Source organism: Canis aureus, chromosome 23, assembly GCF_053574225.1.
Source record: "Canis aureus isolate CA01 chromosome 23, VMU_Caureus_v.1.0, whole genome shotgun sequence".
NCBI classification, from domain to species: Eukaryota; Metazoa; Chordata; class Mammalia; order Carnivora; family Canidae; genus Canis; species Canis aureus.
In genome coordinates this window covers 50,195,844-50,212,301 of record NC_135633.1, presented here as the reverse complement: position 1 = coordinate 50,212,301, position 16,458 = coordinate 50,195,844, and the positions used below count along the sequence as shown (strand labels likewise).

General features: G+C 34.5%; 1 protein-coding gene and 1 non-coding gene across 5 annotated transcripts in view; one reads left to right on the top strand and one right to left on the bottom strand.

Annotated features, from left to right (window-relative positions):
* CNTN5 (contactin 5) overlaps positions 1 to 16,458 on the bottom strand; it is a 1,290,695-nt gene that overhangs the window by 324,054 nt on the left and 950,183 nt on the right. For all 4 annotated transcript variants that reach the window (XM_077867587.1, XM_077867588.1, XM_077867590.1 and 1 more), the window contains one exon: positions 11,695 to 11,797. In XM_077867587.1, the coding sequence (XP_077723713.1) occupies positions 11,695 to 11,797 (103 nt within the window). The remainder of the gene's footprint in view (positions 1 to 11,694; positions 11,798 to 16,458) is intronic.
* On the top strand, positions 2,278 to 2,384 carry LOC144295594 (U6 spliceosomal RNA). Its single transcript, XR_013362674.1, has one exon. It is a non-coding gene; the product is annotated as a U6 spliceosomal RNA (small nuclear RNA).

The following is a 16,458-nucleotide window of genomic DNA, read 5'->3' as shown; positions in this document are numbered from 1 at the left end:
GATTTGGTCAAAGAAATGTTCTATTATCTTTTTCTTGCTAGGGTTTGGCCATAACTTTTTTCTAATAAAGGTAAAGCATACTACATTCCATATGGAGATTGTTTTATTTCTAACTTCTCAGTTTTATGAAGATGGTTAAGGTAGTCTTACTTTTGAGTAACTACAAATGACTGAGAAGGAAACAGCTAAAAATTGACAAAAATATGTGACAAAAATGGATCTCAAAATATTGGACATCAGGCTGGAAAAGATAATGATCCCTGAAATAAGTTAAATAAGCACTTGGAGCATATAACTAACTGACTCAGTTTGCTCCCTGGGCAAAATTGGGAAGACTCAGGCAAAACTCAACTGCCTTCTCGAGCCGAGGACATGGGTCTGGAAGTCTGGGGAAGCTAAGGCAGCTAGAATTCATAGACTTTGGAGAGGAGAGCCACACGGAGAAAATGTTAGGGATCCACAGAAGACCTTCCATGGGTATTGTTTAGTACTTATCAGCATATGTATATGAGGAAACTACTTACAGATGGAAAAGGGCATCCTAAAAGGATTGGAAGAAACAGTGTCCAGAATTTGCCCAGAACAGGAATAGTTTCTACCCTGATAGCCAGAGTGGACAATGTCATAATTTAGGAGCCATTTGCTAGTGCACTAAGAAGTCTTGCCTTAGTGGTGGGGGAAAAAAAGTACCCCTAAACTAATTGCTGCCCATGTCTTTAAAAAAGGACAAAAGAAAATCCTGAGTGAATCATATTGTTTCCAAGTTGGTTGATCACATCTCAGAACAAAGATCAAGAATATAAAAATATACGACATCCACAATGTAAAATTCAAATATCTGGCACCAATAAAAAATTCCAGATATGCAAAAAAATAAAAACTTATAATTCATAATAGGAACAAAATCAATGAACTGAAATGAACACAAAAAGAATACATATGATAGAATTATTAAACCAGAACATTAAGCAGTTATTTCAATTAGGATACATATATTCAAGTACTTAGAGAAAATATGCTATTTAGGGAGAAATAAAAGCTTGTGTGCATACAAAAATTTGTAAACAAATGTTCAGAAAGTTTAATTGGTAATAGATGAAACTTGGGGGCAACTGAAATGTCTATCAACAGATGAATACATGAACACATTTTGATGCAGTCATAAAATAGAATACCACTCAACAGTATCAAGGAGTGAACTACTGACATACCCAACAACTTGTGTGAAACTCATAATGATTATTCTAAGTAAAAAAAGTCAGAAAAAGAAAGTGTATATTGTGTTATTGGTTAAATAGGACTTTAGAAAAATGCAAACTAATCTATAGCAACAGAACACAAATCAAATCAGTGGTTTCCTGGGGTTAGGAATGCATAGATAGGAAGAAGGGAAATAGGACAAATGTACATGCAGAAATTAACTACAGGTATGTTCATATTATGGCTATGTGAAGGTTCATGGACATATACATGTTAAAATGTATCACATTGCATACTTTAAACATTTTGTCACATGCCAGTTATATCCTTAATCAAGCTTTTAAGAAGCAGTCTGAAGAAATGCTTGGGAAGTACATTTAATTTACCTAATTGGGTTTCTGACTTAATATATTTTATTTTATCTACACATTTAAATCACTGAAAGTGTGTTAGAATATGAATTCTTAAGTATGCTTCAAGTAAAAAATGTTCTTGTTGAAAAAAAATAAAGAATATGTATTTTTTCCATTATACTCCCCTAACTCAAAAATGAAAACAAAACAAAAAAACTAAGGTGGTATCTACTTTATGCTTAATCTCTTTAGATACTACTTTTTATGTTTCCTCTATTTTCTCTTATTTATGACATACAGTCAACAAAATGAGGTCAGAGACTCCAGAAATGATTAAGAGAATGGGCAGAGGGATTATTCTGGACTCCTTTATATTTCAATCCCCAATTTTAAAAGATGTTTATGTGTGGAATCTCACAGATGACATGGCTGGAAGTAACAGAGACTGTTGATGCTACAAAAAATGTGTTGATTTAATGCAATAAAATATGCAGTCAACAACCATCTTTCTAATAGCTTTTGAATGCTATAGGGGATATATTTTATTTATTAACTCAGATTTTAAAAATTAAACTGTATATAAATGGAGGAGGAACATGTCATTGACTTGATCATTATGTTAAGGTTGAACCTATGCTACTTTAGCTTTAATTCACTCTAATTCATCAGATCTAAGCTATCTCTGATTATAAGAGGCAACATTATTTTAAGAATTGCTAAGAAAGTGCTCACTTCGGCAGCACATATACTAAAATTGGAACGATACAGAGAAGATTAGCATGGCCCCTGCGCAAGGATGACACACAAATTCGTGAAGCGTTCCATATTTTTTGAGCACTGGGTGTTATTCTGTATGTTGGTAAATTGAACACCAATAAAAAATAAATTTATAAAAAAAAAAGAATTGCTAAGAAAGAAAACATTGCCAATTAAACTACGACATACCAACAATTGTAATATAAATCTGTTACATAGATCCTTTTAAAAATTGTATGCTTTGGGGTGTATATTTATACTTTCTCTCAGTAGAGTTGGCTAAGTGTAATGGAATTACATGAAGGTGGAGATTAGAAGATATTCTTCCCCTATGTATCTGTGTAAGAAACACTGATATGTGTTTTTCTTTTTTCTTTTTTTTTTTAAATTTTTATTTATTTATGATAGTCACAGAGAGAGAGAGAGGCAGAGACACAGGCAGAGGGAGAAGCAGGCTCCATGCACCGGGAGCCCGACGTGGGATTCGATCCCGGGTCTCCAGGATCGCGCCCTGGGCCAAAGGCAGGCGCCAAACCGCTGCGCCACCCAGGGATCCCTGATATGTGTTTTTCTTTCAGAAATGTTGAAAGGGCTACATTTCTCTGTAGGAATGTATAAAACAAATGACCTGATTCATAATGTGCCTTCCTTTAAGAAAATGGCCATAAATAAGACATTCTAAAAGTTGTAACCATATTTATTCAATCCCCAAAAGAAAATAAGGTAACAGAAATGACCAAAAGTACTTATTATTTGCCTTTTGTACTATAACAGCAGCTGACACATATCACCATTGACTATCACTTTTGTAGCTATTGGATATCAGGGTATCAGCTAAATTATTCTTCACACTAAAAATATTATTATAAAGACTTGACATGAAACCGTTCTGCACCATATAGTCACCAATAAAAACAATGACAGAAGAAGGTAGGTGTTGCTATATTGCAAATGAAAAAAAATAAAGAAAAAACAAGATGGCAAGTGTTTAATTTATGTCTTAACATTTTCTTTCTTGAGATATCCTTTCTGTGGACTTAATACTTTATTCACATACATAACATACATGCACACATTTCACTTGTACAGAAAAACATTGAACTTAATTACACTAAATGTTAACATATACAAATGACTCTACCACTGAAAATCAAGCACACAGCTAAGAACAATTAATGCAAAAATCATCAAACAAGAAAAATAAAAAATAAAAAGAAACCCTTTACTTCCCTGTCATATGAAATAGAAAATGTTTATATAGAATGAAGAATCATAAAATGATTTATCTAAGGCAACAATGCATAAGATATAAGACAATTCTGATTATACATTATATGTGCAGATACCTTTCATTTAATTGCATATTTTAAAAAGTTCTTTAGATTCAGAACATAGAAGTGAAGAATGTGAAATTGTAATGCTTTAACTTCACAGTAAGTTGTTTTACAATAAATGTTATTGCAGGGATAAATAAAAGCTAGCTAATGTTAACTGTAAGTAAAGGCATAGGAGATGGTTTTGAGATGGTTCAATTAACATCCTTATCCCTATGACTTCACCCTCCAACCTCTTATCTTTTTTATTTTCTTAAGATTGATTGATTGATTGATTTATTGATTGATTATAAGCAGGGGGACAGGCAGAAGGAAAGGGAGAGAGAAAATCTCAAGTAGACTCCACGCTAAGTGCAGAACTCAACATGGACTCAATCCTATGACCCTGAGATCATGATCTGAGCCAAAATCAAAAGTCAGATGTGAAAAAAAAAAAAAGTCAGATGTGTAACTGAGCCAATTAGTTGTCCTCACCTATCTTATCTTAATGGCATCTATTTCCAAGTTTTATTGTGCCCTGAGAGAGATATTCTAAAGACAAAGATGGAATTATGTCTCTGGTTAGTTATTTGGTAAGAATATTAGTGTGAACAAATGAGCTTTAAAATGGGGTCTTCTGTGTCTTGGTGTCATGGAAATCAAAAATATAAGGGAAAGTTTTTTCCTATATCAAATATTAGACAAAGACTAAAGACATAGAGATACGATGCACCCTCCAAACTTCAGAGTAAATTCTGAACTGAGAAGAATAAGACATACCAGAATTGATGGGATTAGATATTCATAGACATATTTCTTGACACCACACTGTAGAAAGTAATTTCTGGAAATGAGATTACTGAGGCTAAGGTCCTTTCCTAAAACCCAAAGGAAACCACCAATTTAAATATGTAATTAATAAAATAAAAATTTTGCCTAGAAATTGTTATACATTGTTATGAGGTTGTTAATACTAATAGCTTTTGTGTTATAAAAGCTTTTTATTTTTTAATTGGTAAAGCATATCAGAAAACTAGATAGTAATATGAGTAATAAGAAAATTAGTTTCTCCTTAACACTATCCAGAGATGTTTTTAATCATATTAGCAGGTGCATATATACAGATATATTTTGAGAAGAAAAAGACAATCCTTCAGTTTATAGTGGCTTAATAGTTATGGTCCTTTGAGAAGTTCATTCTCTTTGTTCTAACTCTGCTTAGAGGCCATCAACTTTGTAGTCATGTTTCTATTGAGGGCATTGTTTATTTCTGTAAATAACTAGACCTGGTTACTAGTTAATTATCACAGTTTCTTTTCTGATTTATCAGAGTGACTTTGGTGGGAAACTCCAATCATCTAGGACCCATTTATCAAATGTAAAAATTGTATTTCTGAAATTTGGACATATAGGAACATACACTACTGCATCAGACTTCATCAAGGTGAAGTCATCCTCTGGTGTGCAGCTAAATAGGACCACTTTGTTTTTAGTTTTACAATCTAAGTGCCTATGCATATGTGATCTCAGGCTCAGAATTCTTTAATATGTTACTTCATTTCTCCTTCCCCATGAGCTTATATGCATACCTATTATATTGATGAATGATTTAATTCCTTGCCATCAACTTGTCTTCTATGTCACTCACTCTTTCTTCCACCTCATTAACCCTAGCAGTTAGGACATCTAGTTTGGATTGCATCTCATTTAACTGATTTTTAATTCCAGCCTGATTAGATCTAAATTCTGCAGTAACAAAGTCTCTAGAGTCCTTTATGCTTGTTGCCAGAGCCACCAGTAGCTTTATAATTGTGCTTCTGAATTGAATTTCTGACATTGAATTGAAATCCAAATTCTGTAACCCTGTGGCAGAGAGTACTGTTTCTGCTTCTTTCTGTTGTGAGTTCTTCCTTCTAGTCATTTTGTTCAGTGTAGAGTGGCTGTATGAGCAGGCTGAGTAAAGAATATCAACCATGACCTAAGTAAATTTCCCCCTAGATGATTCTTGCTAGAAGCAAAAACTTTTCTCTCTGTAGTGTTCCGACTGTTCGTAGGTATTCAGGATGTTTTGAAAGTTATTTAGGTAAGTTGGTGGGACCAGGTGAGTTGAGGACTCCTACTCTTCCTGAATGATTTAATTCAATGAATGTTCACTTTGTACCAACTAAATGGGAATGGATTTAAGACATTTGTGATTAACATGTGATGATGAAAAGGAAGAAAAAGTTAAAGAAAATTTAAGAGTTTATACTTTGAGTAAGTGCCTCAGAGGTCACCTCCAATGACAATGAAAACTACTTATGTAGGTAGATGAGGGATGGGTGTGGTAGCTGTATAAGAGTTGGGGTTCTAGGAACATGGTCTGAACCAACACATTGTGGAACAAGGGACTGAATAATCTTTAAATGGAATAAACTAAGAGATGAAGTTGGAATCAACAACCAAAATAAAAGTCCAAAAGAAGTATTAGGCTGAATGAGATAGAGAGTGATATGAAAACTAAGGAGTAAAGTCCTGGGAACTGTAGGAAACGGAATTATAAAATGCCTATATCAGAGCATTTCTGCTTTTTATCAAAGCAGAACTTGGAGAAATTCTCAAGACTGGTGGAACATCAATACAGTAATTTTTTTCAAGGACATCTCTAGTCTAATTTGTAGGGAAGAAATGAACTTGGGGGATTTTTATTTTGTTTTTTATTTTTTTAAGATTTTATTTATTCATGACAGACACACAGAGAGAGGCAGAGACATAGGCAGAGGGAGAAGCAGGCTTCATGAAGGGAGCCTGATGCAGGACTCCATCCCAGAACCCCGGAATCACAACCTGAGCCAAAGGCAGATGCTCAACCATGGAGCCACCCAGTGTCCCTTGAAAGATTTTTAAGTGGCTGAGAGTTTGGGATACAAGGTCTTAGAGAGGACAATGATGATGCTTAAGGGGGAATACTTGGCTACTAATGTTAGGGAGAGGAAAGTGCCAAGGAAGGAATATCATATTAGAAAAATAATACATGTTTATGATGTATTCAAATTTTCAGTTACTGAAATGAAAAATGCAAAATTTAAAAACATAAATACTAATGGCCTGCTTTTAGCAATGCCTGGTATCTGAATTTCCAACTTAGTATCAAATCATTCTGAGCTTTGCATTTGAAAACATCTTTATATTCTAAATTCATCTTTACCTACTGGACAAATTTTGATGCTGCTCTTGGTCAAACAATTCCAATATGGTAAGAATAAACATATACCAGATAGGCTTAGTCCATACATAGTACAATGAATAAGTAAGACACATGCCCCCTTTTTAGAATCTATATACTGGCTACCTTTAAAAATTAAGATTCTCATGAAACATATCAACCAGAATGAGACCTCAAAAAAGGAGATTCCAGCACATTTGCTCTTATACAAATACACTTTAAAATCAGTAATATGGGTGTTAAATTACTATTTGAAGAGATAATCATTGGACAAAAAATTTAAATTTCTAGTAGAATATTCAGTGGGAATTTGTAGGTGATTGATTACATAAAATTTATGGAAATCCACACTAGATGAGTTCAAAATAAGGACACTGAAGTCAGAAGAATAAAGAATTTGCCTAAATTTACTACTGTTTTTAATCCATTGAGGAGACATGCCAGAGATGTAGTTAAAATTTAACTGAGATATCAAATCACCTAGTATGAGGTAGAATGTCAGTTTTGAGTATACTGAGATTTGGGGTAACTTTTTAATTTTTTTTTCTGCTTTTGCTACACTAAAGGCTCTCTCAGATATCAAGATTATGTATGTGGTGAATTTTGTGGGGTGTGGGATAGGAGTTGCAAACCTCTGATGGATAATACCAATTCTTTATAATCTCTTTATGAATGTTATCATCCAAACAGTTTATTAATCCCACAATCAACATTCAGTAGAAGAGGTTATTCTATGAAAACTCCAGGGAGATTCACTCAAAATTAAGCTGTTGGATAACTCTAAACTAATCCAAGTAAAAATCTCAGTCATTTTGGGATTGTCTTCTGCTTTGTGCCATTGGTGGCTTGTCCTGCATACTAATGTTCTTTACTCTTGATATGCAAGATCAAGATTTGCTATGATAAAGCCAGAATTACTTATACCAACTGAAAATTGGCATGGTAAATTTAGAAGAGTATTTAGTTTCAGAAGCTGGTTCTGCCTCTCTTGCTTGCTATGTGAGGCCCTGCACAAATATGTAGCTTTCCAGAGAAAGGCAAATTGGTCCTACCTTCTTCCTGGAAAAGGTAGAACTTATGATGCTACCTAACTCTGACTCCAAATGTGAATAATTCTGCAAATTATTGGTCCTGTTTACCCAGAGATAGTGGACACCTTTGAATGCAAAAGCAAATAAGTAAGTAAAATACATAGTTGACATTATGGAAGGGCATTGGAAATATGAAGAGCACCAAGTGAAGAAGCACAAAGCATTAGCTTGCTTTGCTGGTCAAGCCCTTTCCTGTGGAGTCTCAGTTTTCCATTTACAAATTCATATTGGGCTGTATGACCTATTCATTTGGGTACTTTCTGAAATGAGGATGCATCCTTGGTCTCAACAATATGGAAGCAACCAATAGCTCAGAAAGGTGATTTTCTTCACCCCATAATGTACCACTTCCCTGTGATATCTAAATATTTATTGATTCCTAGACCCAGGACTAATTCTCATCCCTAGATCTTCTATTAATCTAATGATTAAGTAATTTGATTTGAGTTTGATAGGCAAATATCAACAGCTCCAATTTATTTTTAATTCCTAAACCCCCTAGTGACTGGCAGTTCCAAATAAACAGCATTAATAAATCATCAACCTGTAACTGAAGAGTAGATTCTTTCAGGAACAGACCACAGTTGCAGACCATGGGAAGTCTCAGAGGAATATTTGTCATTCTCACAGTTACAGTGGGACACAAGAGCAGCCATTTGAGACAACTTGGCTAAAGACTAAGAAAAAGGAAACATAAACTACAGCAAAAAGAACTTTATGGATTGATAACTGGTGCTTTCTTATTTGCAATAAATAGGCAAAAAGAGAAAAACTACTTAATGTTCTGGTTTCTTAATGAATATTTGATGGAGTGTAACAAAAGATCGTTTGTAAATGCTATCTGAATGGGGAAATTGAATGCATTCTTCCCTCCCACTTCGGCACCAAGTTTCAGATGAGCTCGGAAAGGTCACCCACGTAATTATTACAGTAACTGGTTCAAGGCACAGTTTTGAGCACAGTTGATCTGATTGTGTGTTAATGGCTGCAAAAGCAAGATAAGGAACATGTAAAGTCAAAAAAAAAATAAAAGATCTGCCTATGACACTATTAGCTTGTAGGATTGTCATAGTAAATAAACTAAATTTGCTTTATGGCATATGGCTTTTTCATTACAGAATAACCCCTGTTTGCCCTTGTACCCAGGGCCATTTAAGCATCAATGACCAAGTTTTGCTCCTTTGTTGGTAGCTATGTGACATATCTAGTGATCTTTTTGGGGTCTGCAAAAGGTCACATGGTAAAATGAAATCTGTCAGAAAACCATAGCTAATGTGATATGGTCAGAATTTTCAGGGCCAAGACATGTGAAAGGTGTCTAGGGACTTCTGTCTTACCAAACTAAGGCAGTAACATACTTCCTATTACAAAAGATTGGCCGTTCTCATACCTGAATTAAATTCATTAAATATACTAGCACCTACCGCATGTAAAAATACTCTAGGGATCAAAAAATTGTAAAGAAGTAAAAGAGGACAGATATACACAGCTGACCCAAGGGGGCACTCTGACCAATGAACATGAGTGGTCATATAGTTCCAAAGGTAAGAGATCTCAAGTAGAGAAGGCAGGACTTAGCAGAGAAGTGGCTTTTGCCCTAAAATGTGAAGACTAAGTAGGATTGTGAAGGCAGGATATTTTAGACTGACAGAACTGAGTCACAGGGCCAGAGAAGTAGAAAAATACCTGTGGATGAGGTATAGAAAGAAGTGTGGTTCAAAGATTGAGATAAGTTTGGGGGCACCTGGGTGGTTCAGTCGGTTATGCATCTGCCTTTAGCTTAGGCCACGATCTCCCAGTACTGGGATCAAACCTCCCATCAAGCTCTCTGCTCAGCGGGGCGTCTGCTTCTCCCTCACCCTCTGCCCCTCCCTTACTCATACTCTCTCATTCCCTCTCTCTTTCTTTCTCCCTCTAAATAAATAAATAAAAATGTTGAAAAAAAAAAAAGAGGTAGAGATAAGTTGGAAAATGTAAAGTGGAACCTGTGTCCGTTCCACCCTTCTTACTCTGTTTTGTGTTGTAAGGGCTGATGAGGAACACCAGATGGGAACCTCTGAGCTTCCAATTTTAAGTAATTCCAGCTTTTCTTGTTTTTCCCCAGAGCCCTAAAGATAATAGCTGCTTTCTAAGTTACTAACTCTCCAAACTTTAAAGTTCTCATTTTACTCCATATTACCTAGTTAGTAAGTTAAATAAAGTGGACTTAAGAACTGAGCACAAACAGTTGAAAATATTATCAACTTTCAATTACATTTAGAGAAGATCTTTGAAATGAAATATTTTCTAGGGCCCTAAGGGATCCCTTACTTGAATTGCCCTTTGACAGATAGTCTTATCTCTCATTTTCTTTCAAGAGTATTGTGTTCAGTGTTTAAAGCAGACCTGGTAAATATCAGACATCTCTTCTCCCCTAACTAAAGTCTCTGGGCTGAATGCTGAACAAGAAAAGAAAAGGCTCTTCATTTCTATTTCCTGCATATACCACTTTAAAATGTTATATAATAATGTAGTTAACACAAGGAAGCTATTTAAGGCTGCCTAGCTTCTACTCTTAATATTTACCCTGAGAAGGTAGTTGAATGGTCAGTAAAAGAGAATGTCTACAGTTTTCATTTCCAACCCTGACCTAGACCGTTTCTCCCTTTTCAGAACACATTACATCTAGCTTATTGGATATTATATCCTTAGAGAAGTATAGGGAAAGAGCCTCTACTACCTCTGCTAGTAACTCATTCTCCATGTTAGTGCAAATTCTGGCATTTAAGAATTATTTAACTGCAGGATAGATGAAGACCTTTGGCACCAAGCCAAAAAACATTATTTTTGTATTTATCAGAACTTAACTGATTACTCAGGACATTTTCAGACATATTTGACACCACAATATGGGAAAATGGTGAAAAATAAGACTTTTAAGGTATGATTTAATCATGTGCACTTAATATCTTTGGGTTTAGAAGGCTTCCTCGATATTAACTTAGTAACTTTGATAGAGATGCATTTATGAAAATTATAATTATAGAGTCTAGAAAGGACCCTGAGGTCTTATCACCCTCAAAACAACAACAACAACACCCTGTTTAAATCATAATACTCTAATCAAATGTAATCAAAATCTCACTCCTGCATCTACACTCAATACTCATAAACATCATTGACAAGTGATTATATATCATAGAATTTAAGCCCTCAGAAATAGAATCATTAAGTATAGCAGTCATTATAGTGTGATATAAATCATCTCTCTGATTTGGGGAATGATTACATGCTGTACATATCGACAGCTGGTGCTATCATGTTAGCATTCTTTTAGGGGATTTTAAAGTAATCAGTTGGTTCACTGCAACTATTATCTTTATGATTTTAATACTGTTGTCTCACTATATCTTATCAGAATCTATACGCTTTGCATGAGGGGCAGCTAGCACCCTATCTTTTTATCCACGTTTTATTTATATCATTGCTGAATGAAATGTAATAATGACATTGGAAATTTAAGACAGGTTGGCAAAGATGTAAAACTCTTATTTAAAGAAGTTTCCTTTATGTTAAAATGGTAAAACTATATGCATTATTATTCATAGAAATCACTACAAAGATCATTATAATTGGTTACTCCATCAGTTCCCATTTGACCACCCTCTAGTTTTTTAATGAATAGCCACCAAGGAGCTTCAGGGAAAATGAAATCAAGCAAAGTAAGTAATCCAAAAATAATATATGCCATATTTTAATAAACAATTGTATCTAATTATGGAAGAATATGCACTTACTTGCCAAGTGCAAAGCATTCCATCTTAACAGTTGTTCCCTTAGCAGCTGTAACCGTGAAAGGAAAATGGACCTCGATTTTCGGCTCATACTCTCCCATCACACCTGGGAAATAAAGAACATTCTTTAAGCATAGAATGGATGTCACAGTTTTCTTCCAATTCTGGAAATGACACATCGTGGTTTGGTAGTTAATGTCTGTTTGATGACTGCTAAGTTTTTGATGCGCTAAAGTAAGTATACTTAGACTCAATCTGAAATCTAGCCTTCCTTTAAGGATTAGATTGCATGTATGTTCAGTACCATTTTAAATAATAATTACTGAAAATGTTAGTCAAAACTGCTAGTTTCGTTACTGATTTATCCCAGGGGAAACAAATAAATATGAACATTTCCCATGGTAAATAATTGTGTTTTCTTTCTAAAGAAGTAAAAAGTTTCTGTATCATTGTCATATGAATTAATATTTATTCATAAGTCAAGATACATTTATTAAATATCTATAATATTCAAACATTTTGTTGGGCATTATGGGAGTTATAAGGATAAATCAGCCATTAGCTGTGCTCTCAAGCACTCATCAAATGTATTCTTAGAGAAAGAAACAACATATGCTCAAAATTGTAAATGAAGATAGGAAGTGATGAGTGCCATGAACAAGATATTCCTAAAGTATTCTGTACATTTGAGGCACTTACAGAAATAGTGAGGATTTGAATAAGGAGGAAAAGAAGACAAAAAGTAAATGAAGCTGTAAGAATAAAGACAAAATGAGAGGAAACCATTAGAAATAGGAATATCAACTTTTCTGTCATATGGGTATGTGAAGAGAAATGATACTAGGCAAGTTTGGAAATATAAATGGAGTACAAAAAACAGAGGGACTTGATTATAAGAGTAAGACATTCAGACTTTAATCTGTAAATAATTTGGAACACTGAAGTTTTGAACAGAGGACTAGTATTTTCCTGAGATGTATATATTGAAATTGGAGCAGAGACCAGTAAATCAATTACATTTTTTCAATAATGCAAAGTAGAAGGAATAAAAGCCCAGATTTGAATTATGGTGGTAAAAGAGAAGAAAAGGTACTAGATTTTTAAAAAAGGAAAAGAAAACAAGGAATATTTGAAATTGGCATACAATGGGGAGTTCTGGGGACAAGGGTATGGGCCTCTTCAATAATGATGTGAAGGTTTCTAGCTCTGGGTGCTGGGTGATGTGAACGAAGGGAAAAAGAACACATCTACGGCAGAAAAGCTGATGACTTTCATTTTAGGAGTACTGAGTTTGATATCTATAAGATAACCAGAGAAAGAATCTGACCAGAAAGCACAATGAGATGATGAAGCTCTAAATGCTTTCTGCACAGCTGATAAACTGTGTCCTCATTTAGAGGTGGCAGCTGAAGCTATGAGATTGGATAGGGCTTTCACCTATCAAAAGACTTAGCCGAGGCCTGGTGAATTCCAATGCTAGTTCCCTCACTAGGTTGCCAGGAGCTAATTTCCTCCCCTAAATGTTAGGAGATTGCTGTGTATAAAGTACCACAGAGGACACGGATGTAATTTAGCACAGATGTTTCTCTGAGCAGCTTGTGTGTGTTTGGGGATGTCTATGCTTATGGGCGTATGTGCATGTTTAGATAAGGTCTGTGTGTAATCCACATATATGACCTTCATATATGTGTGTGAGATGAGAAAGGAGAGCAGGGGAAGAAATCTAGATACAGTAAGTAAAATGATATAAGATGTAAAGGAAAGATGCACTGGATATTCAAAGGGAGGAAAGGTGACTTCTGGCAAAGAAAACCTTTATGTGTTCATTTGTTATCTATCTACCTACCTACCTACCCACCTACCTATCTACTATTAATTTGATATGCGCCTTGAGGAATGAATGTGGCCAACTTTAGGTGGAAAGTGTTTAAGTTCACGGAGAACAGGAAGATTATATTTGCTTTTTTTTTTTTTGCAAAACAATCTAGACAAAATATCGCTGATATTTGCATCAAAGAGATTGAGATTCTGGACATGGTTCATGATTTAGACTGTTCTTTTCAGATAAGTCAATGACTTCTGTTTTGCATTTTTCTAATCTATTTTCCTCTTCTACTTCTTTTATATCGTCCTTCATACTTTCCAACTTCTTTTATTTCCTCACATTTTCTTTTTTTCCTGTGTTTTCCCCTAATAGCAGGATTTGGCCTGCTAGTGATATCTGTTGAGTGTATTCAAAGATGAGAAGTTTATCTTCAAAAACTTCTTGCTTGTAAGCCCCCTTATGAGGACTCATCTTGTTCAGTGTCTATCTTTGATTTGTCCACCTGAAGAAGTCCCTAAATTTAGCTTTGTTGATCTCTCTATCCACACTTAACATTGATTCAGTACTATTCTTATTCTATGTCTGTTAATCTGATGATTTAGTAATACATGATTTATCATGGTCCTTATTAAACTTAAAACCCTTACTTGCATAGTTTCCTGTGAGTGCTAGAAATTGCTGAGCACTGTAGAATGTTGTAGAGAGGCAGCAAAATTAAGGTTGAATTTAGAAAATATTTCTATATAGTAATTTTAGTAAATTGTTTTAATTGTTCAGAAAAAAGCAACCTGAATCTCCAAAGCTTCAGTAATCTGTTTTAGTTTCTTCCCATCTCATAAATGAAAATTTCCTTTAGAATCCACTTTTATACTAACATTTCTGTATTTTTTAAAGGAAAATAATACAGCCCTTCAATATCTGGATCCGTCTCTTAATAATACCAAAGTATTACTGATATTATTGGCTAAGAAAAGTTAAACCCATGTATTATCTCTCTTCTCTTTCACATAGTATTTGTGAGCTGCAAACTAGTTCTTTTACAGTTTTCATACTTAACAATGACTCAAAGGATAAGCATTCCTGGGAGTATTTGGGAGGTGATTTTGGCCAGGTAGGGCCTTCTAGTGTTTCTCAAATTATTCCTATACGTCCAAAGACATTGTTAAGCGTTACTCCAGGACCCAAACAGTTTGCTAGTATTTCAACTAGATATTAAAAATAAAATTAAAATATTTGAGTAAGAAGCTTCAAGTGATATTATCTAATTTGAGCTGCATTGTAAGAAATAATTGGTTCTCTTACATTTTACCTTGATAGTGATGCATTACGAACAGATGAGAAAGCTCTTTAGATATGTCTTGTTCCTTAACAGTTGAAATAGTCAGCAATCTACATTGCTCTACATTTTGTGGGATAATTATGTTCTGACTAAAGTCCACCTTAGGTAATATAATCCCCCTCCTTTTCTTTTTAAGATGAGAGAGTTAAAAGTCAAAGAGTTAAAAGTCAAAACTGGCACAAGGTCCTATGGAATGCTATTGGTGGAAATGGGGCAAAAATAGGAATTTTCTGATCTTGGGTCATTAACAGCTATTTTCTTGACTTCACTCTGTTTGAGGAATTTCAATCATAGAGTATAACAGACCAGGTATTCCACACATACTACATAAATCACTGACTGTCTGCCATGAATACTTGGTTTATTTCAGCTGCAATCGTTAATAGTTCAAGTTACATGTGGCTAAGCTTGTAATTTCTTTTATTGGGTAGGGTCTGATGATAAAAGGAAAGAGAAACAGTCCTATAAGGCACACAGTTGTGAGGCTTATCTCTTTAGTGAAGATAGTTCATTTTTATTTCAATTATTTATTTTTGTCTCCCAGGAGACACTGCATTGTGTCTTCATCTCTTTCCCCATACCTGTCTTTCCTGGGATAGTAGGCTGCCCTATATTGGAATTGAATGCCAATAGAAGATGACCCCAAATTACCCTAACTCCTAATAAACAGAAGTTCTCCAGCTGAAAGAACATTATTCTCCTCCTATGTCTTCATGGTCATTGATTTTCTTATTTATTCAAATTATTTACAAACAGTTAGAGTGCTTTTTCCTAAGTAGAATGTAATTTAGAGAACTGTTTCTCCAAGTGGATTGCAGAATAGCGAGACAATGACATCCAAAAAATCTGGAAAACTTACAAAAATTTCAGTCTGCAGGATTCAACTCGAGGCTAGTGATACTCATTGAAGATGAATCTACACCGTCTGTATTTTAATGGTACTTGAGTGTTAATAGATGTTTCATTTGTAATTAATTTTTTACTGTCTTTAGCAATCTGAATATAAATATATAATCGTTGCACTATGTAAGCCCTCTGTTAAGGAAATAAAAGCCCAAATAAATAACATCATCAACAACAATAATAAACAGTAATAATAATAACAACAACAATAATGATAATGACAAAGATGAGAGAAGGAAGAAAGTAAATGAATAAATAGTTCACACTATGCCCCTTAACATTGTGCTATGTGTGAGATATATCACTACACTTGTCTTTTTGGGACATATTGGATATCAACTTGTGATTTGTAGATAAGTGATGGAAATCCTAGCTCCAGCCCTGCCTCTACTGAAACGGTGAAGGAATCACAGAACTGCTCTGGATCCATTTTATCATGTACAATGAGAATGCTAATATTATGGAGAGCTTAGAAATCTAAATGTTGCACATTAATATATTCTTATTTACAAATAAAATGCAAGTTATGATCTTTGGAAATGTTAATCATTTAGAAAAGTGTCCAGATGCCTTCTTTTCAATCCCAAAATAAGGACCTGATAAGAAACAATTTCACAAGTCCAGATAGACTACATGTTGTTTTCTCACCTCAAAAGGTGTATATTACTCTGACTCATAGTTTCTCAAGATGAGTCATTGT